A 23342-nucleotide genomic window follows, 5' to 3' on the forward strand; every position below is an offset into this window, starting at 1 on the left:
GTCTCATACTTTCTTCTTTAATGTGTTGTGATGTTTGCCGATAGGCAAATCAGGCTCAGGAATCTCTATATTTATTTAAAACAACAAATAGGATTTGAATTTTATAAATATTATTTCATAAGGAGCATACTGAAATTGTTCAGATTCTAACTATGACTATCATACACTGGGAGGTCATGTTTGCCAAACAAGATTTAAGGGCATTAATAGAATAATGTTGTCTGACAGTGGAACAAGATATTTGAAATTGGGGCTTTCCTAGAAAATCAAAGATTCACTGTAAAAGGGTCTGTCTTTCCTCTTCTTTCTTCTCTGCTTCTACCCTCCAAATGCCCACATACATTAGACATGTACAAAGGCAGGAATTTGGCATAGGAGGAAAAGGCCAGTGGAAACTAGTTTCATATGAGAACTGAGGGCAAGGTAGAGTATGTCTCCTCATTTGCTCAAATGCTTTGAGCTCCTGGAAGGTGTCAGACAGTGCATAGAAGGGGTCATAATCTTGTAGATATGTTGTTAAAGAAATTCTGTGTGTACTTAGGCTTTAACATTTTTTTAAAAGAGGATGAACAAATTTAAGGATAAATAATAGCTCATTTAGTATAGGCTTCCCCAGACTTTAAATACTTTGGAAAAAATAATATATTCTATTTATTAATACATTTCTACATTCTCTTGTATATCTAAATAACATTGATTTTAATTATACTTTAAAACTCTTCAAAAATTACTTTTCTTATAAACTTCATTCAAAAGTACTATCATTGGTGAAAGAAACTGTCATCCATCCCTCTCTTGCTGCAGAATGTTTCAGAGTTGAATGTTTGATGGGTTTTAGAGAGCAGACCTCACTTTGTATCCCTGTTTTGTAGTCTGCAGGAAATAATACCTGTCTTACAGGGTTGCTTGCTTTATGTGAGGTTAGAAGGTTGTGGCGCTTAGTAGAGTAGCATCAGTAAGTACATGCATGTATGCGTGTGTGTGTGTGTGTGTGAATACACAGGTTTATTTATTATTGGTTTCTTCCTCAACTCTCCTGTTCTTTGATCACTCACATCGTGATCCAGAGAAGCTGGGGAGTGATTCTTTGAACTTTGCTTTTCTTCTTTCTCTGCCTGGTGCCTGGATTTCTGTGAAGACCTTTTGACTCCTTACTAATAAATACTCTAAAATTCTGGTTTGCTATTTGCCTTGTTGCTGCAAATCCCTAGATGAACACCCTGAACTTTCATAGGGAAATAACATTACTATAGTATATATTGGAAATAAAACAAAAGGGCACAGATCAATAACTTTTCTGCAGATCTCATTACAGTACCCTTAAAAGCACCGTGTCTTTCATAGGATTTTGACCTCTTCCTTTTCCATTGCCTAAGCCCCTTCCAGAATTCATGAGTGGAAATTACAGCACTAGAAGTGGAAGTTCAGCACACTGCCCCAGGAAATGCTAAATGTTTCTCTATGAGGAATGAGTCAACTGCAGATTTTTTTTCCCCTTTAAGTTTTGTTTTTTTTTTTCCTATATTTTAAAAAGCTTTTGCAGGCAGGATATATTGAACACTAATAAGCTAGCAAGCTGTTTGCCTTGGTTACATGTCCTTAACATTATCCCATTTTAAAACATACAAATCCAAAATTTGTGGCCTACATCCTTTATTATGAGATAAAAATAGGACAGAGAAAGCAAATAATTGGGATAAACCACTTTGTTAGAGGATCAAAGATTAAATTCCTGAAAAATTATTTCAAAGGGCTCAGGTTCCAAATGACGGATAATTTTGAGCTAGTGTCTGGTGGTTGTGTGCTATCAAATGCTTTAAAACTCCTCAAGAATTAATTCCCTTGAATTAATCACAACCATTAAAAAATGATCAGCATTGTTGCTTCTAGATGATTGGAATTTTAGAAAAGATATTGTCGAATTATCCCTTGAAGCTTGTGTGGTGCTATGTGTGCTTTGAATTTCACTTAGGAAGGTGTTAGTGGCATTTATAATATTTCATGGAGAAGCAGAATCACAATGCTTGGCATTATTATTATTATTTTTACCACCAAGGAACCCTATGACTAAAAGTATAAGAATTTGTTGTTTTTCTTAAAGAAAGTTGGAGCATAGGTGGAAGGAAATATTGCATACTTTCTCCCTCACCCTCCGAAGAAATAGCCTGTTTCAAAACATTAGCTATTCTGAGACAAGATACTGGTACTGTAACTTTCCCTAAAAGTTTCATTGTTCAACATCATCTTATTAAATATATTCTGGTTGCGATGCATTGCGGGCCTATTTTCATTTGTCTTTATGTAAAGAGAATTAATGTTGTGTGCTGTTTTGCTAGAAATGTAGAAGGAACCAGGCTAGTGAATTCTGTCTTGCTTTCAATTCCTACAGAGCCAGGATACGTTCCCAGCCAGTTTTTAAAAATCACTTTGGTGACCTACTTATTATTTTATTTTATTTTGTTTTTGATCTCCCAAACTATCTGTTGTCTATTTATAGGAGAAATATTTTGTCTTTTCCATTAATTCATAATCTATTGGTGTCTTTAAACCTCCACTTTCTACTAAAGGAAAATATTCAACTTCTATTATTGCCAACTTGATAAACATTAGGGCAACATGTGACTTGCTAATTTACCAGAACCACCTGCTACCCATTATTTCCCCAGAAAAGACAGGCAGTGTCTTCAGCTTCAGATGGTGAACGTGGCCTGCAGCCTCTGCTTTTCAGAACCAATTTCTTCAACTCCTGCTGCCTAATTGTTGATTCTTTCCCAAAATCTAGCTCATGAGTATTTTTGTGTTATTTTTATTTCAAAGAAGCTGGAAGAAGTTCTGTAATATTTAACAAATAGGAAAAGCACAAGGAAGAGATGGAAGAAAAAGCATTCTTCTCAAAGATGCAGTATCTTGTCAAGAATATGGAAGAGAGAAGAATGTGGAAAAAGAGAATGATTGGCATGTGTGAGGCAACTATTCCATCTATTTGAAAATAGGCCTGTTTAAATGTGAAGGCGAAAATTAATTGACGGGGTGATGCTAGAGTTCTGCTCCACTTTGGTAGAAGACTTGGTCTTAAAAAGGATTGAGTGAGTTGGAGCCATGACTACCAGGGAGGCCTTTCCTCCTTTTAGAAGGAGACCATTTTGAAATGTTCGTTGACCTCTATTATGAAGAAGGAAGATTAAATGTCAGATATGAAAAGCAGAGAACCATACATGTTTTGTGCTTGCTGTGATGTTGAAAAAATTCATGGAAAACATGGGAAAGAAATATACTTTAATGCTGAAAGTAGTTGTGTTTGCGTAGTATGGTTGTAGGTTTTGTTTCTTTCCCCCCTCTATTTTATAACTTATATTAAATTATAGTGAAAAATAAATTATTTAAAAATTAATTTAAATTATTCAAGTTATTTTAATCAAAAGAAATCATTAGAAACGAAAATGCCTGCTGGGGGTATGAGTGTTCCCCAAACTAAATTTTAGTATGGAAAAAATGTAATACCTGTTTTTAGACCAAGTGGACATTGTGTTCATGAAGTTTCTTTTTATGATCTATGTGTATATCTGTGTGTGTTTGGTTATTTTTTGACTGCCCCAAGAATGGAAGAGGAGAACTCTCATTCTCTCTGGAGATAAGGTGTTCAGCACTGTATCCAGAATCCAGCACAGTGCCCACCTGACCCATAATAAATATTTGTTGAATGCAAGAATGAATTCCACATGTATTGAATATCTGCCGTGGACCAGACATTGGGCTAAAATGCTCAACAAATCAGACGTGGTCTCTGTCCTCATGGAATTTGAAGGAGAAGAAAGGCATTGATTAAAGAACCCTCATATAACTATGTTATTCCAGTTGCCGCAGAGGATGAGCAGAGAGTGCCACGAAAGCATTTAACCATGGGTCGGTTACCTTATCTAATTTAGGTAGCTGGGCTTTAGGAGCTTTTTTTTTTTTAAAAAAGTAATAAAGTGGGGCAGCTTTTATTGTTGCTTCATACTGGTTGTAGTTGTCAAGCTTGGTTCAGTTGATAGCACCTACAAGTTGTTCTTCCAGTTGGTCAGTTAGCATGACATTGACATCTAAGGTGTGAGAAGGAAAGCAGCCAGATTCTCGACATGCCGTTTTCCCAGTATGTGCTGACCTCTGTGGTTGATTAAATTTTGATTATTGCCAAGTGTGCTTTTCTCAGAGACGATACTAATTTTTCATGTCACGGATAATGTTCGAGAGTTCCTATATTCCCTTGCCAACAGATTGTATTATCAAATCCTTTTATCTTTGCCAGTCTGAGAGGTGAAAAATGACATTTCCAAGGTGGTTTCGGTTTGCATTTTTCTTCTTATGAGTGAGGTTAAACTTCTTTTTTCCATTTGTACAAAAGTAATTTGTAGTCATGATGTCTGTGTTATATCTGGATATATTGCTTCAAAATAATTTGGCTTGAGAATGGGTGAAGATACAGCTGTAATAAACCATGAAATGATGCTTACTAAGGAAGCGTGATGGGTACAAGGTGGTTCATTATCCTATTATCTTCACTTTTTTAATGTTTGAAATTTCCAGTAGTACAGTGTTGAAATAATGTCTGTTTCCTTTTCAATGGACTGTATTTTCCTAGTATGCCTGCCTTTTAATTGATTTGCAGTAACTCTTTATATATTTAGGAAATTAGTTCTTTGGGATTTATTTTGCAACCCCCTTGCCCCACCCCAGTTTCACTGTCTTTTGATTTTGTGTTGTTTCTGGGTGTGTAGACATTTGTTTAATTTTTATGAGGCTGAATTTATCAATGTTTTCTTGTATAGCTTCTGGGTTTTGTATCAAACTTAGATCTTCCCCACTCTTAGATTATAAATAAAATTTCCAAACTTTTCTAATATTTATGTAGTCTCAGTCTTAATGTTTATATCTTTGATACATTTGGACTATGAAGGTGTGGCTATACTACTTTTAAATAGCTGACGCTTATTACGCTGTCTTTTAAGGGATTGTATACTCCTTTTGTTTCTGCTGCCTATGTTATCTGTCGTGTAATTGATTGTGAGTGTTAGCTGCATGACTGCTGAGCAAATTCTAACACTGAATCATTTACTTTAAAGTCATGGTTCTTTTCAAGGTTGATATTTGCCTCATTTCCTAAAACTCTGTCTCCTCCCCCCCCCCCCCCCCCGCCTTCTCAGTCTATGAAAGTGTAGGTTTTTAGGAATATATTGAATTCTTGCTCCAACATTTGAAAAAAATACACTTTTAATATATTTTTAAAATTTGGAGTCCAGAACTCAGTATGAGGATGTACTGATATAATAGAGCATTGTTATAAAGTGGTTTTTATCTGTTAGAAAGTCTGAAGGCTCAGTTCCCAAGGTTAGTTTTATAGTACAAGTACAGTGTTTATGGAAAGAGAAATAATTGAAATAGTGCTCATGATATCTTTTAAACCTGTGGCTAGAGTCAGGCATGCGTTTCTTTTTCACATAAGTAGCATTTCCTTTGCATCTCTTCTTTCTATATGAGTTACTCTTCTAAGTATCTGAAATGTGGGACTTGGTGGAATTGGTCATTTTATTTTACAGCAAAGTCATTTAAGAGCAGCTTTGGAGCAAGGTCAAGCATTTGTCCTTGTGGCTTCTTGTAGCCATTCCCAAGCGCTGCATGTAGCACCTGGACATGCTTGGAATCAGGAAGGGCCTCGATGTAATTTAGATGAGTAGTTAATTCGAATCAAAGCAAGCGGGAAGCAAGTAAATTTAACTTCAGTGATTATGATTCCATTTGATTAAATCTCTACTTTTGATTACACGTATCAGTGAGAACACGCTTTAAATATACCCAACTATTAAATATTGAAGGGGATGAATAGGATGAACCAGGGACATATAGAAGAAATTCCACCATTCTTCAACTAGGATATATCCCCTGCAGCTTTACTGAAATATTTTTAGAGCAAATGAAAGGAATTAATTCTTTTACATATGGGACTTATTACTCCAATTGTTAACTAAAATATACAACTCATTACCATGGAAGGTCCCAAGTCTATATACTTTCTAGTAAGACTTAAATAAATTAATTGATAATAGCCCCTTAGAATATAAGGTGAATTAGCAATGTCAATAATGTTTATAGCACTTTTGTAAACATGAACTTAGAGAGCTGTCTTTCTGCATTTTTATTGTCCTTTGATTATAGTCTTTAGAAAAAGGTGTCTTGGCTGAATAGGCTGGAGAGCTTACTCAGTATCACTTCTTAAATCTTTGCTTTGTATTTGGCAAAGTAAAAAAAAAAAATCTGTTCTTGATTTCTCTTGTTTTATATACTACAGCAGGTTCAAATTAAAGACCTGATCAGTTAAAGGAATAATAGACAAAATCTATTTCACGGGTTGTTATAACTGTATTTAGATGTCAGCCAGCATGCTGTATCAAGGCTATTTCTCTATCTGGCAGATAGTGGGAGCTGCCTTAGGTCTTGTCATCTTTGTGCACTTGTTAGTGTCATAATACAAAAGGTGCTCCAGGCCGGGCGCGGTGGCTCATGCCTGTAATCCTAGCTCTCTGGGAGGCCGAGGCGGGCGGATTGCTCGAGGTCAGGAGTTCGAAACCAGCCTGAACAAGAGCGAGACCCCGTCTCTACTATAAATAGAAACAAATTAATTGGCCAACTAATATATATAGAAAAAATTAGCCGGGCATGGTGGCGCATGCCTGTAGTCCCAGCTACTTGGGAGGCTGAGGCAGCAGGATTGCTTGAGCCAGGAGTTTGAGGTTGCTGTGAGCTAGGCTGACGCCACGGCACTCGGCACTCACTCTAGCCTAGGCAACAAAGTGAGACTCTGTCTCAAAAAAAAAAAAAAAAAGGTGCTCCAAGTTCAAACTGACACTGGATTTTTTCATTGCAAAAACTAACAAAAAAACTTGTGTCAAATGAAACTCTGCAGGGTTTGTGCAGGGGTGGCATCTTATGTGATTAAAGCACCTTCGTTTGTATCTCAGGATGTGCTTCTATTATCTGGGCTTGTCTAGCTCCCAGCCCCCCCCCCCTTGCTGTGGTCTCTAATCAGAGTAATCTGTGAGTTCACAAGATGGGGATTAACTTTGCATTTGCAGCCTGATTTAGGGCTGGGTACATATCCAGTGCCCACGAATTTTTAATGAGTGAATAAATAAGAAAAAGGTACAAAGAAGGTAATTTTTTAATAAGAGGAAGTGACTTTTTTTTAAAGTTTCATCACTACTCACAGTGGGTCTAAGAATCCACAGCACCAATGTCACTTGACAGAAATGCAAATTGTCCCATGGAGTGGGTGATTAAATTGGAATCTTTGGGTGCAGTCCTACGGTTCTCTATGCTTTAGATGATTCTTATGCACGCTAAAGTTTGAGAACACTCTTCTTAACATCACAAACATCATGGAGTTTTGTGGTTTTATAACAGTCATGCTTTGCAAAGCAGTCTGCCATCTGTTATCTCACCTGGGTGGGCCTCACCACTCTCCTTATCACTGGCAGGGGCATTATTATTAATCCTAGATTTACCCAGAGAAATGTAAAAGCCGAAATAAATAATTTGACAGTTCGTTGGTGGTAGAATTAAGATTAGAAGCAGTCTTTTTCCACCATGTGAGTTTGCTTTCTGACTTATGTAAAGATAATGCTCCTAACTCTTTTCCTGGGCCTGATTTTCTTTTTCCTCAGAAGGGCAATATTTGTACTGACATATCCATTTTCCTGCCCATACCCCTCTAAGTGAGCCAAGGCAGGGTTCTCAGAGATAGCTGGATGTGTGCTAAGCAGCCACAGAATAAATGGATGCCAATTAGCTCACTTAAGAGTCAAATTTAGTTAGCTAAGCAATTCCTTTAGAGACCTTGTACATTCTTGTACTAAGAATAATAGACAACAAGTACGAAGAATGTGCACCTAAAATCTTTACTTTTGTTATTTCTGGAAAGTGGATTTATGGATCATTTTTTCAATATTCTGCTATGATGAAATACTACTTTTGGAACGAGGGACAGGCTTTTGAAAGGATGATGCTGATACTTCAGTTGAAAGAAAGAGGGGCTGGGTTTATTTTCTAATTTTAGCCACTAATTTACCATACATCAGAATTAGAAGTTTGAGGTCATCTCTTTAGAATTCAGAAACCTGACTTGACAAGGAGGGAAGTGACAAAGGAAGGAAGGAAGCGCCTAGAGTCAGGACCCAGCTCAGTATTCTTGTTATTTTTACTGTGTTTCATGCTATATTACTAATAATTTTTTCCTGTTCTTTTCATAGTGCAGATGGAGAATGAGTCAGCACTCTTCAAATAGTAACTTCTTTTTACATGAAGACGGTTATTAATAAGTGGTAAAACTTATCTCTTCCTTAAAAGTAGGTATTAGATAACCTTGAAGATTAAATGGGATCTATGTCCTATTTGAAATGCAAAATACTGGCTCAGCTGAGCTTAAGAAAAATGTGCGAGATGCAGGCAGGTAAAACTAAGACCCTTTTGGTATACTAGACGATCAGTTTCTTTTAATTTTTCATATAAAATCTAAACTCTTGAGTTCACTACTTTCTTACCTTTTAGAGCACAGTGGTAGGCAGATAACCATTCTGTGATTATTGCCTTTGTCTGTCAGTGGGAAAACATAGAACCCTGATATTAAGGTCTCAGCAGGTAAGTAGTAGAACAGAACTGACTTCTACCTTGTGTGTATCTTTGCTTCGTGACCAAGTAAGGCAGCTTCTTGGCTGCAAACTCAGGTTTTCCAGCCAAATGACTAATTCAAGGTTCCCTGGATGTTAAATTTAGATTCAGATAGTCTTATCTCACCTTAAATATTGAACATTTTTCACAGCTTGATGATGTAGCTTTACACCATAGATATTTCTTGGCTTGTGCAACTGTGACTGTTCCTTAACATTTGCTGTTTCTTAGCCCTCTGCCTTTTCTTTGTGGTGGCACTTGAAGATGAAATACATAGGGATTGCTGTGGATAAGAAGTTAGTAGAAGATCTAGGGGGAATAAGTAACATTTTACTTACATCTGTAAGAAGACTGTTTTTAAAACCTGCCAGGTAATTGGATATGTGTTTAAAGAATAAGTAATAAGTACCTTTTTCATCTTGACACTTTTCTAGTTTTTTTTTTTTTTATTTTTTACATAAAATGGATTCTATTGCAGTATTTTTTCTTTTTTTTCTTAAGAGTCAGGATCTCTCTCTGTCACCCAGGCTGGAGTGCAGTGGCGTGATCTAGCTCACTACTGCAGCCTCAAACTCCTGGGCTCCAGTGATCCTCATGCCTAAGCCTCCTTAGTAGCTAGGACTGTAGGTACATGCGAGCACGCCTGGTTAATTTTTTTTTTTAGCCCTATTTTTTTAGGGTTCTCATCCATTATGACAGCTTTAACTATGTGCTCCATGTGGAGGAAGGTCCCCAGGTCAGTATCTTTAATCTGATACTTCTCCTAATACTGCCACCCTACATTGCTCGTTCTTTTGCTTATGAACTCAGTTGCCCACAAAATTTGACCGAGTGTGAGTGTTTTCTCCATTCTGGACATTGGGCCAGGTATTGGGGGAGAGGTGTTTTAGAATAAGATAAGAATTCTGCCCTCACTTTCTGGCCCAGGAGGCTGTGCATACTGTTATTTTGTGGCTTCTCTCCATTCATTGTAATCATTTGTTTGGAGGGACTGTAGAATCACAGAGGAATAAGGGCACCAGCTCTTATTCCTCAAATTAGGCCTCTTTTGGTCATAAGTGATAGAAATCCAAATTTAACTAACTGAAAGAGGGATTTTTATTAGAATGATAATATGTATCTTTATTAGAATACAAGCAGGGTTTACTAACCAAGCTGTATGAGGGACAGATGCAGCTGGGCCTTGGGAACATCTGGACTATCTCTCATCTCCCTTCTGTTCCTTCTAAGCGGTAATTGCTAAAGGTGCAGAAATCCATTCATTGTTACTTTTAGTTTGCTTTTGTTTTAAGTGTGCATTCCCATACATGGTTGCATATAATTCTCACAGTCAGTTTATGATTAGGAGATTGTGACTGAGGAACCTGAGATTTCGAGAATTCCCATGATGTATTGAAAGGCTCATGTCTGTTTAGCAGAGAGCTGGTATTGCCATCTAGGTTTCTAATGGCAGTGCTTTATAGTGGTGTTTATACTGCATTGCTATCCCAGGGCTGAGAGTTTCTTTCACCAACTGTGTTGCTGTCTTACATATCATTGCACATTATTTGTTGACTTTAGAAATAGCTTGTGAGAGGGGCATGTGTGTGTTTTTTTTCCTGAAGGACAGAAATTACAATTAATTGAAATTCAAGTCTCTAAGGTTCTTAGGCCTTTACTATTTAATAATTCAATTCAGTTTAGGGAATCATCAAGTAACTTAATGATTTTGCCTATTCTTTTGTCTTTTAGATCAGTGGCGAAAATCTTGATCCTAATTGTATGTAAGCAACAGAGCTAACTGCAACAGAATGTTTTATTTCTACTTTCATTAAATATTTTGTGGTGGGAGTGGGATTGGGAATGATTTTAATGGGGCTCTGTGTGCTTAGGTCATCCTGAACGTGTCTGTAGCCAAAGGCAAATGCTGTTCAATCTCGTGTTGTGTGGGCAGTTAGTTGGAGAGTGTAAAGGAATATTAACATATTTCAGTCTATTTCTGGTAGCATTAAATTGGGCCAGACTAGTGCAGATTTACATCCTATTCATTTGAGTGATTCCCAGTCTCTTTTATTCTTTGATGTATCAGGCAAAAGTCTTCCTTTTTCCTTTTCTTTTCTAAGGAGCGTGCATGCTGGTGAGGAACAGTGTGCCTTTGTGAAGTGTGTGACTGACTTTGGTTTCTTTTTGCTTATCAGCCATTCACTGCTCATCCCACTGCTGCCTTCCCTTCTGTGCTCCACTGAAACCCTTTTTGCCAAATTCACTGGTGGCCTGTACGGTGTACATTTCTCTTTCTTTACCTTACTTGACCTGTGTGTAGCCTTTGACTCTGTTGATATTCTCTTATCCTTTTGTCTTCTCAAATGTTCTATGGCTTCCTTTTTCCTCTCTAGACACTTTCTAACCATCTTTTGTTTCCTGGAGTATGGGCTCTGGACCTTGCTTGCTTTTCTTATTCTGCATACGATCTCTGAGTGATCTCGTCCTCTTAAATATTTATCACTTTATTTTATTTTATTTTTATTTCGGCATATGATGGGGGTACAGATTTTAAGGTTTCAATAAATGTCCTTTCCTCCCTCCCCCCACAAGTCTGAGTCTCCAGCATGACCATCCCCCAGACGGTGCACATCTAACTCATTATGTATGTATATACCCACCCCCCGCACCCCCTGCCCAATACCCTATTACTGTAGTACCTATGTGACCACTTAGGTGCTGCTCAGTTAATACCAGTTTGCTGGTGAGTATATGTGGTGCTTGTTTTTCCATTCTTGGGATACTTCACTTAGTAGTATGGGTTCCAGCTCTAACCAGGAAAATATAAGATGTGCTATGTCACCGTTATTTCTTAGAGCTGAATAGTACTCCATGGTATACATATAACACATTTTATTAATCCATTCTTGGATTGATGGGCACTTGGGCTGCTTCCACAACCTTGCAATTATGAATTGTGCTGCTATAAACATTCGAGTGCAGGTGTCTTTTTTGTAGAGTGTCATTGGATCTTTTGGGTTAGATGCCCAGCAATGGGATTGCTGGATCAAATGGTAGATTCACTTGTATCGCTTTAAGGTATCACTTTTTAAATTTTCAGTATCAATTTCTCTCCTAAACTTGGTACATGCATATCCAAATACCTAAGGATAAACATCTTAAACTTAACATATCCAGATCTAAACCAAACAATTCTCCTTCCAAATTTCTAACTTAATTTTAATTCTCTCCCTCTCTCCCTGTCTTTCTCCCTCTGTCTCCCCCTTCCTTCTCTCTCCCTCCCCCAAAGGTAATCATCATCTTCAGTGTTATTCAAGCAAAAAATCTAGATGACAAAGGAATTCCGAACCTCCCCTCTTTTTAGTGTTCTACCATTTACCTCAACTAGTTCTATTTTCTAATTTGATCCTTCTAGCAGCTCTGTGAGGCTCCTAGAACAGATATTAATTAATGCTTTAATTTTACAGATGGGGACACTTGGAGAAGTCAACAAATATTTTTCATAATTAAATGTGTAGAAAGTGTCAGTGCTGGAAAGGAATGGAAATTTTTTGTTTCTTATACATTGCTTATGTAAGAAGGAGAAACAAATAACAAAAGCCAAGTGAACAAAAAAGAGAAAAAGTTAATGTCCTCATGGTAGTAAGAATTTAAAGGAATCATGCTTTGCTTTTGTGATACCAGCTTCCTTGTTCGTTGTTCTACGTGTTTCCTCTTCCCTGCTGCAGAGGTGTTAAGCCTTCACTGTCCTTACTGAGAGTCACAAATGCTATTTTGTTATTTTCTTCAAAGCAGTTATGTTGAGATATAATTCACATATTATCCAATTTACCTATTGAAAGTATTCAATTCAGTGTTTTTTAGTATATGCATAGGGTTTTGCAGCCATCACCACTTTCTAGTTGTAGAACATTTTTGTCCTCCCTAAAACAAACTCCACATACTTTATCAATCAACCACCCTCCCCCAGCCTAAGTAACTTACCACTGATGTATTTTCTGATTCTCAAAATTTGCCTACCCTTAATATTTCATATAAATAGAATCATACAATATATAATCTTCTGTGACTGACATTTTCCACTTAGCATAATAATTTCAAGGTTCATTCCTGTTGCATCATATATCAGCACTTCATTCCTTTTTTATGGCCAAATAATATTCTATTGTGTAACTATACCGCATTTTGTTTGTCCATTCCTCAGTTGATAGACACGTGGATTGTTTCCACCTTTTGGTTGTTATGAGTGCTGCTATGAACGTTTTTTTGCATAAATTTTTGTGTGCACGTGTGTTTTCATTTCTCTTGAGTCTTTAGGAATGGAATTACTAGGTCCATATGGTAACTCTATGTTTAATGTCTTGAGGAGCTGCCAAACTGTTTTCCAAAGTGGCTGTACCACACTGCATTCCCCCAGCACTGTATGAGAGTTCTGATTTCTCTACATCCCTACTAAACACTTTTTATTGTTTATCTTTTTGATTATAGCCATCATGGTGGATTTCAGTTCTAGCTCATGGTGATTCTGATTTGCATTTTTCTGATGGCTAATGATGTTGAGCATCTTTTTGCTTGCTTATTGCTCATTCATATTTTCTTTGGGGCAATGTATATTCATATCCTTTGTCCATTTTTAAATCCAATTGCTTTCTTTATCATGAGTGTAAGAGTTCTTTAGATATTCTAGATACAAGTCTTTCACCAGATCTATGATTTGCAAATATTTTTTCCCATTTTGTGGATTGCCTTTTCATTTTTTCGTTGGTATCATTTGAAGTATAAACATTTTTAATTTTGATGTTATAGCTGCAGATTTTAATAATATGACGTGATTGTGCTTTGGTAATGCAAGAGAGAACTTCTTTCTCTTTGAAATGGGTAGAGGTCTTGAAGTAGGTGCAGCTGCAAGTAGAGTCTCCCCACTTCTGGTCTCTTCCTAGCTACTATTATACCTCCTTTCTCTCTTCCATGTATAGCCTGGCTATGATGGCCACACTATAGGAACAGAACTATCTTGGCCTTGAACTTCCAAGAGGGACAGAAGCTGGCCACATGTCAGCTTTTTATCAAGGGATGGCTGTTTCCATGATGTTAATAGATACTATGAATCTCATATTGCACCTCATTTCTCCACTGGGTTTCTTTTCTAAATGGAGCACGGCTCCTGGTTGCTGAGCAGCTCTTGTTCTTGACAGACAGACAAGGTGTGCAGTCGTGGAGCTCATTGGACCTGGAGTTAACCATATAACGGTACCCCTAGCAGAGGAGCTACTCCTTTTCCATTAAAACTTTGTTGCTGGTTCACAATCCTGTGCCTAGAACTTCATGCCACTGGGCTATTGAACACCAGTGTGCCTCAGGCTTCTGAATACCACAGATCAATATAATTTCAGAAAATGCTGTGGTATAATATACAATTATCAAGTTTTAATTTTGTTCATTAAGGGCATTTGGCAACATAACTGTCATCATGACAGAATATAACTGAGGTTTTCCTACCAAGAGAGTACAAAAAATGTAAAATTAAATAAACTTACCTTTGTGAAGAGTCAATATATCATTCATATTTTTCTTATTTTGCCATCTACCTCTGAAAGAATATGTTATGGTCTGTGGATTCCTATTTGGGAACCACCGTCTTACATACTTAGCGCAAATATTTATTGGAAAAGTAGAACCTTCACTTAGTCAAGTATTTGCTGATTAAATTACTGATCTGTGTAATGCCAGATACCAGTTTTATACAGATCATTTCCCTATACTGAATTAGCTAGTTCAGCTTTTATGTTTAGACAGATCTTTCTGTATTTTGTACCTCTCTCTATTGATGTTTGAGTTCTCCAATAACACAAATGAGAAGGAAGAATTATTTACAGTATATGTGAGTAGAAATATGAATTGACCTTTACAAGATTAAAAAGAATCATCATTCAAAAGGTAGAATGGCTTCTATTTCTAAATACAATGTGTAATTTCTGGATTATGTATGTATATTCTAGACTGGAAGTACTACATAAATTCTATTGATTTTGTCTCATCCAAATTACAATGTCAAATAGATATTAGGGTTTTATTGTAAGAAAGTTATGGGATGTCACATGGGCACATTAATTACAATAATTGGGCAGTAAAGAAGCCATAGGCATAGATAATACCCTGTACGTTTTGATGAGATTGTAGTTATAACCTCTTATTTATGGTAATAAAATCTTGTTAATTGACGCTACTGACAAGCTCTTCTGCTTCTCTTTTCTGCTTTCCAGATTGGTTTATCAGTCTTTATAAGAACTATGAACTGAGAGTCACACAATAGACAATAAAGCTCACATTCTGAGGTTTTCTGTATTTGTTCATGGTGTACACATCAAATTTGTTCAGCACATATTTGGTGATCATTGTTCTAAATGCTCCTAAGTATGCAGAGACATATAAGGTGGCACCTACCCTGAAAGACTATTAATAGAGAAGGGAGGTAAAATATCTCTGTATAAATAAATGTGACCCACATTTATCGAGCCACATATTTGAACCACATGTTTAAGTTTCTTAAACGCAGGATAAAATACCATGCAAGTTCAGAGGAGGAAAGGCTGATTCCAGGCTTGGGTGATCAGTGAAGCTGTAGGGCTCAGCGGTAGAGGAATTACTTGGCATCTGTGACATAAAGCTCTGAGTTATTTCTAAATATACATCTACATTCTAGGACTATAGTGAGAGGTAGGTGGCTAAATGCACTGATGTGGAAATAAACTTTTGTTCTAGGCCCAGCTGCCTTGCAACCTCATTTTGTGTCCTTGAGTATATAAAATTGATGTAATAATATGTGTCCAGCATATCTTGCTATGATAAATGAGATAATGTGGATGCCTAAGCTGCTCCCCATGGTGAAAGTCAGATTGCTTGGCAGGTGTGTATTTCTTTTCAGGCAGCTCAGGCCATACAATTGAATGATAGTAAGCATAGCTTTCCATGACTAAAAGGATTAATATCCTTACCAAAGTGCCCAATTTATTGCTGGGGAATAGCATATTCTGTGTAACATCTGAGCTATTGTCTGAAAAAATTGCCTGAATTCCTTGGAGAAGTTGCTTATGTGAATACAGAATAGTAGTATTATAATCACTGAAATATGTTAAAATGGAAATAAGTGTTTATTGAGCTGCTATTGCTGGTTTAGGGATGTTACAATTGGTTGTTAAATTCTTATTTCCATTTTATAGCACAGGAAACTGAGGCTTAGATATGTTTTAGGAACTTGCTTAGAATATACAACTGTTTCAAATCAAATCTGTTTAACTCTCATGTCTGTGCTATTTACATTGTAGTAAGCTATTAATACTGTGCCTTAGTTTGATGTTTTTCTTGCAGGCCAGTGTAAACCATCTATCTGTATGTATGTGTGTGTTTGTGTAAATGGTATTTATTTGTTTGTTTGTTTCTGTCTCTAGATTGCTTCTAGAACTGCTGGAGTTACTGTTTGACAAGTTTAATGCTGTAGCCACTGCACACTCTGTGGTCCTGGGATACCTGCAGGACACAGTCGTGACTCCCCTCACTCAGCAGGAAGACATCAAATTGTATGATATGGCAGACGTGTGGATGAAGATCCAAGATGTTCTGCAGGTAAGGCTGTCATCTTGATTCAGAATAACAGTTGAGAACAACAGCAGCAAAAAATCAGCCACCTAAAATATTAAGGATCATAAACAGGGTGAGAAAGTAATGCTTCCATTTAAAGGTCATACTGCTGATGGCATTAACTTTTACCATCTTCAAAAAACCTGTAGCAATCTCTTGGTTTTTTTTTTTTTTGCCAGACTTTAAAAATAGCAGATTCTCAATATTTATGGTATCTGGCTTTCTGTTGTAATGTACTTAGTTCATTGGAATTAGTCATACATTAAGGTAATAAATATTAAAATGTTCTTAAGCACTATTTTATAAACATATATGTAGCTTAATTTTGTTGACTATTTCCTTATAGCCAGCTTCTGCATATAGTGGGTTAAATGGCAGGTCAAGAGCTTATTTTGAGAGATGATGATAAATGCATAAGGTGTGAATGTATCACATTGATTTGTTGAAGGTTAGAGGAATAATATTATTGTTTAGTATGATACTGCTGAGATGGTATTTAGAAATTGTATTATATATTTTCTCTGTGTGCCAGCAAAAGATATTTGATTTGGCCAGATGAAAATTAGAAATACAATTAAGAGTTAGCTGAAGCGAGTTTGACATAGCTAAACTGAAGTGGCTTAGTTAGCTAGCACCTACTAATAAGAAAAAAAATTATGTATATGTAGGGAATTGAAAATTATAGCTATGTAGAAATGAAATTACTTGCATGGCAAATAGGAGTCTTTGCAGGAAAAAATAATTCATAAGTATAAATTATAATCATTTTTTAGAATGCAGACATATTCCTGGTAGATTAAATGATTCTTGGTTATTCATTCATTAGACATCTTTTGGTATGTATGTTCTTTATTGATGCTTCAGTAGCAATAATATGGGTTGAAACTATATTCTCTGAGTTCTTTTTACTGCTTGGTCAGTTACCATGTGCTCATAGTAGGTGCTTGATGAATATTTATTTATTAGATAAAATATCTATATGGGTCGGAGGCTGGTTATTCACATTTGTGTCTTGGTTTGCTAATCTGTCCTATGGAAATATGTTTGCCTTTCATGTAACATGTTTATTTTAAGGATGAAATAAAAGAATAGATTTTTTTTTTTTTTTTTTTTTTTTTTTTTTTTTTTGAGACAGAGTCTCGCTTTGTTTTCCAGGCTAGAGTGAGTGCCGTGGCGTCAGCCTAGCTCACAGCAACCTCAAACTCCTGGGCTCAAGCGATCCTCCTGCCTCAGCCTCCCGAGTAGCTGGGACTACAGGCATGCGCCACCATGCCCGGCTAATTTTTTTATATATATATCAGTTGGCCAATTAATTTCTTTCTATTTATAGTAGAGACGGGGTCTCGCTCTTGCTCAGGCTGGTTTTGAACTCCTGACCTTGAGCAATCCACCCGCCTCGGCCTCCCAAGAGCTAGGATTACAGGCGTGAGCCACAGCGCCCGGCCTAAAAGAATAGATTTTAAAGCTATTTCAAAAATTGTTATAATTAGGGACTTCTAGTTCTGGTCATGATGAAGTTACCTTTTGCTATAAGCAACTATAGAGCCAGATGGGCTCAGGCAATCAGGTGAGGGAAGAGAACACAGGAGATGAGCTCTACATTCATCCTGGCATCCTCCTTGGGGACACTTTCCACATTATTAGCCCTTTGGTCAAATATGAAGCTGTGTACACCACAAGGCTTAGCAGAAAGCAGCTACTGTGGGACTGTGAGATGATTGAAGGTTTCAGAAGTTATAAAATGCTCAGAAGTGGTGGTGTTCAGACCAGGAAGTATGGGGAGAGCTCGCAGAATATCCTGTGATTTCAGCTGTGACCTCAGAAAAGTTATATCTTAGGAGTTAGGGCTGTTCTAGTGGTAAAGGAAGGGTTACTATAGATCTCGCATAACAAGCTCCAAACCAAGTCTCTCTTTATCAGCTTGAACTGCCTATAAATTAATTGCCCGACAGAACAACACTCTCTATAAAGTAAGACAGCATAATCCAGATTCTCGATAACAAAGCATCCACAATGTCTAACATACAATTATTATACTTGTGAAAAGGCAGGAAAATGTGACTCATAACTAGGATCAAAAAGTTGATAGGAATTAATATCTGAAATGAAAAGTTCATCAGATGGATTTTGTAGGAGATTACATTCTGTAGAAGAAAGTATGAGTGGACTTGAAGATAGATCAATCTAAACCATCTGAAACAGAGCACAGATAGAAAATAGACCAAAAAGAAAAATGAACAAAGTCATAATATCTTTTAGGACAATATTTTGCAGTCTAACAATTGTGTGGTTGCAGGTATAGAAGGAGAGGGGGACAGAGATTGGGTTAGAAAAATACCAGAAGAAAGAATGACCCCCAAATTTCCAAATTTTTTGAAACATATAAACATGTAAATGCAAAGAAGCTCAACAAATTCCAAGTAAGATAAACACAAAGAAAATCAGCACCTTGACACACGTCATTATGAAAACCAAAGAAAAATTTAAAAAATAGAGGGGAGGAAAAAGACATTGCTCATAGGCAAACGGTGGTTAAAAATTATCATTGACTTCTCATGAGAAACAATGCAAGCCGGAAATCAGTGAATACCAATCTAAAAGTGCTGGAAAAACTAAAAAATTGTCAATCTAGAATTTTTTATCAACTGAAAATATCCTTTGAAATGAAGATAAAATAGAAACATTTTCAAATGAACTAAAGCTGAAGGAATTTGTCAACACTAGACCTATACTTCAAGAAATGTTATAGAAAGTTTTTCAGGCTGACGGAAAATAATACCAGATAGTAATTCAGATCTACAGGAAAAAATAAAGAGGACCAGAAATGGCAAATATGTGGGCAAAATAAAATACTTTTTTTCTCATTTCATAATGTCTTTATTTTTGTTTAAAGAATATTAATTTCTCCTTAAGTCAAAACAATAGTATATATAGTTTTTATAATATATTTGAAAGTAAGATATAGTAATTTCACAAAGGATGGGAGTAGGTACATGAAACTGTGCTTTTATGAGTTTCTTGAATTATACATGAAGAGGCATAATGTTTAGGGTAGAGTATGATAAGTTAAGTATGCATATTTTAATCCCTAGAACAAACACTAAAATTGTAAAATAGATATATAGCTAAAAATCAAGTAGATTGAATAAAATTAAACAAAGAATACAATTTTGATTAATCCAAAAGAAAGCAGGAGAGGAAGAAAAACGAAGAAAGAAAAGATAAAGAACAAAGATAGTAAATATTTTACATTGTTATTGCTATACAATGAAAATTGTTATACAACTTTCAAATTGTCTTTAGTTGCCTATCTTTTACAGTTCCCTCAGAATTCTTTCAGATTACACAGTACTGAGGAATATTAGACAATAAACCCACCAATAAACTGGATATCTGATGACACAGACAGATGAACTAATGTTGCTAAATATAAGAACAGTAGTTGATGTAATGCATAATATAATCATTCTGAGACATGTTGAATAGACCAAGAGAAGTTTTCGAGATTGGTAATGAGTTGGTCCTTTGGAGGTAGAGAAGATGGGGCAAGGTGCCCCAGATAGGTGAAAAAGGTAATGAGATAATAATAAGTGGCACAAAAGGACTAAATGAACCAGGATATTCAGGGATAAGTATGAAAAGGGATTTAACTATAACTGAAGGTTTATATTGTGGACTAGAAGATAAATTTGGACAGGTATATTTGAGTGCAGGTTGTGGAAAGCCTTAAGTGTCATCTAAGTGGTTTGTGGTTTATCTTTAGACTAATAGTTTCCGAACCTGGCTACATATCAGTTAACCTAGGGATTGATTCTTAGTCCTGTCCACACCTTCCGAATGAGCATTGCTGTGGATAAAGACTATATTCTGTGTTTTTTAGCTCTTAAGGTGATTTGGATGTATTTGCTTAGGATCCAGTATTTGGGAATGATTGCTTTGGACCAGTGGCTCTCAAAGTATATTTCCCAGACTAGTATCATCAGCATTATCTGGGAACATATTAAAAATGCAAATTTTTTATCCCTGCTTTAGACTGACTGAAGCAGACACTGGGGATTGGGGCCCTAAGTTTGTGTTTTAATAAGTCCTTCAGGTAATTCTTATGCACACTGCAGTTTGAGGACCTTTGCTATAGGTTGATATTGGACCTTTGGGGATTTTGAGTAGGGCGTCATGAGATGAAGGAACATTAGTGTGGTAGCGGTGAACAGGACTGACGAGACTAAGGCAGGCAAACTATCTTGTAGGCTAATGGAGGGTCTGCGGGTTATATTATTAATACTTGAAGTTTGTCTAATAGTGAAATAAACAAGACAGGCTTTGATGATGGATAATAAAGGAATAAAAACAAAGGAAAAATGATTTGTAAACTTGTTGAGAGTCTGTTAGAAAATCTGTAAAATGATATGGTCCACCTGTTGGCCTGGTTTCCAATATGACAGATATTTTAATGATGGTTTAGTGTTAAATTATTGGGACCAGCTATGTGCTAGGTACTGGGGAATAAGATGAACAAAAGAGAGAGTGCTCACTCTGGTAAAGTAAGAGGGAGCCTGCGATAATGTATGTTTTTTCATTAAATTCCGTGTTAAAGATCTTGTTCAGGTAGTAACGCAGGGGAGCCCTGGCTAGGAAATATTCAATGTTCCCTTACATGGAGGGTTTAGGATAGAGGATTTTTGGTTAAGTTTCCATGTAGAGTTTTACACATAGGGTTAGTTTAGTTTTCATACACTTGTTGGAGGAATGTTCTTTGGGTTAAAAATCATTCCTGGAGAATGCAATAATTGAGAACAACAGATGCCTGTAGTTAAGCATGTAACACAACATGAATGAAGATGATGGGATAATATGATGAATGAATTACAAGTATTTAGAATTTAGGTTTGAATTTCATTGTTTCTTTGAATGGGAAATGTTTCTTGCTGAAAAGTGAAATGTCCTCTTATATATTAAATTTTGGAAAAGAAAATAATTGTTGATCTTCCAAAGACTGCATCAGTTTTGCCCCACTGGAACCTGGGCTTTCCCTGGCAGGCAGAACCCGTCCTTCAGTCGGAAGGCTCATTTGTCTCAGCATGTTTGTGTCTGGAGACAGACAGCGAGGAGACACGACTGTAGCTATCATAGTAACAGGGTGTCATAGTTTCCCCCTGGTTGTCAGCCCTGTGACCACACACCGTTGCATGCCTTTTTCAATTTTACACTCTTTTTGAAACTGTGATAATAGAAATACATGTTTTTGCCCTTTTGAACAGTGGCAGCACCTTCCAAAATGTCACCTGCTTGGTGACATGTCTGTCACACTGTGGGCTGTGTGTTTTCAAGTGTTTAAGACTACTGAAATACCCAAGAAACAGAAAATAATTCGTTTCGTGTTGAATTCTGCATAACAGAGGAAAATGAGGATTGTGTTGCACAAGCCCATCCTCCAGATGTTATGATTCTGAAAAATATCTAGTTTTTTCATATCTCATTTCAAAACAAAACTGTCTGTTTAACCTGTGTTGGCTGAAATGTGCAACCCCTTGGTGTGTTATAGATGGAGGCAGTGGGTTCTCATTACACTGTTTACCACCAACAGCGACACCCAGAACGAGTCGATTCACTTTTTTTAGTGCCTTGATTCCTTTTTCTGGAGGTTAACAGAGACAGAATGTAAAATCATTTTGCTTTTGTTAACTGCCACATAAATGTTTAAATAGTGATAAAATTAACCTCATGTACAGAGAACTTGAAGTTTGCTGTCAGGTAAGAAAATCCACAAAATCATTAGGACTGATCCGTGACCTGGAGGGGATTTTCAAGGAGACAGATGCAATTTCTATTTTGAATCCAGGTCTGAAACTAGGCTATTCTTAGGTTATGTTGAATTTGATATTTTGGTTACGTGAGGATTCCATGCCTTACAGTAAAATTCATTTTTTTTTCAGTATTCCAGGCCAGATAACTTGTGAGAGTATTCTTGCAGAAATAGTTTTTCTTCATTCTTCAGCCTTTAAAACTTTTTGATAACCTCTATTTTGGGTGGCATAGTACAGTCATATTGCCAGCCAGGCTGTTGAGTCTGTAGAAAGGTGCTTGCTCCTAGATTTTTAGTTCTGTCTTGTGAATGGATAATATGCTGCCAAATGAACAGAATTTAATTAACATTTGAAAGTTAAATTGAAAATGTTCCTCTAAATTGGAGTCAGTTCCTGTAGCACCAGCACTTGCTCCCTGTGCTGTTTTATGTTCACTACTAATTCTTCAAGCAGGAACTGATGGGCAGCTATGGAGATTCCTCTGGCTCCCAGGACAGACGTGGCAAATGCTCAAGTCAAAGAGCTGGGGTGTCTGATGTTCAGGGTAGTCTGATGTAAGTGTTGTGAGCATCTTAATGCACTGGGGCAGACATTAGAAAATAGTAGCTTGGCAGGAGATACCCCAGAATAGGTAGGTCTGGTGGCAAGTCTGTTCTCCTTAAGTTCCCAGATACGAGGATGGGTCTGCTCAGACCTGCTTACAGTCTTGGTCTAGAGCACCCAAGGGCAGAAATGGCAGCTTTTCCTCCAAAGCCCTCTTTGTTTGGTTTTGTATGAGATTTTAGAGGATGAACTGTTAACAACCAAATGCTGGTCAGACGCACGCTGCTACTGCTGCTCTAAGTGCACTTATCAAGATTTGGTGCACCTGGGCCAAAGCAGGCGTGTTGCTAGGAACCAAGAGGCCATGAGTGGTGGTGATTAATAGTGATAGGTGAAATAGGGTATCGTTATCTGATTTGAGTCAAATTAAAGCAACTGACATGACCTTCACTGACATTGCTCTTGCCTACTTAAGATGATTTTAGAGCAATAATAATTATATTTTCTTGAATTGGTAATCACTGTTGTTTTTCTTAATGTCTTTTTCTGAAACCTGTTATGATTGTGGAAGCAATGAGTATGTCTGAATCCTCAATTATAGTGATCGTTCTTTCGGTTTGATTATCTTTTTGCTGCATACCAAATTATTGAGAAACTTTGTGGCTTAAGACAACA

At 36.8% G+C, this 23342-nt stretch overlaps 1 protein-coding gene across 1 annotated transcript in view; it reads left to right on the top strand.

The window, feature by feature from the left end:
• EXOC4 (exocyst complex component 4) overlaps window positions 1-23342 on the top strand; it is a 737569-nt gene that overhangs the window by 84710 nt on the left and 629517 nt on the right. Inside the window, exon 7 of the mRNA XM_012739746.3 lies at window positions 16131-16305. Within this exon, the coding sequence (XP_012595200.1) occupies window positions 16131-16305 (175 nt within the window). The remainder of the gene's footprint in view (window positions 1-16130; window positions 16306-23342) is intronic.

The sequence above is a fragment of the Microcebus murinus genome, chromosome 9, assembly GCF_040939455.1.
Source record: "Microcebus murinus isolate Inina chromosome 9, M.murinus_Inina_mat1.0, whole genome shotgun sequence".
In the NCBI taxonomy this organism is placed as follows: Eukaryota; Metazoa; Chordata; class Mammalia; order Primates; family Cheirogaleidae; genus Microcebus; species Microcebus murinus.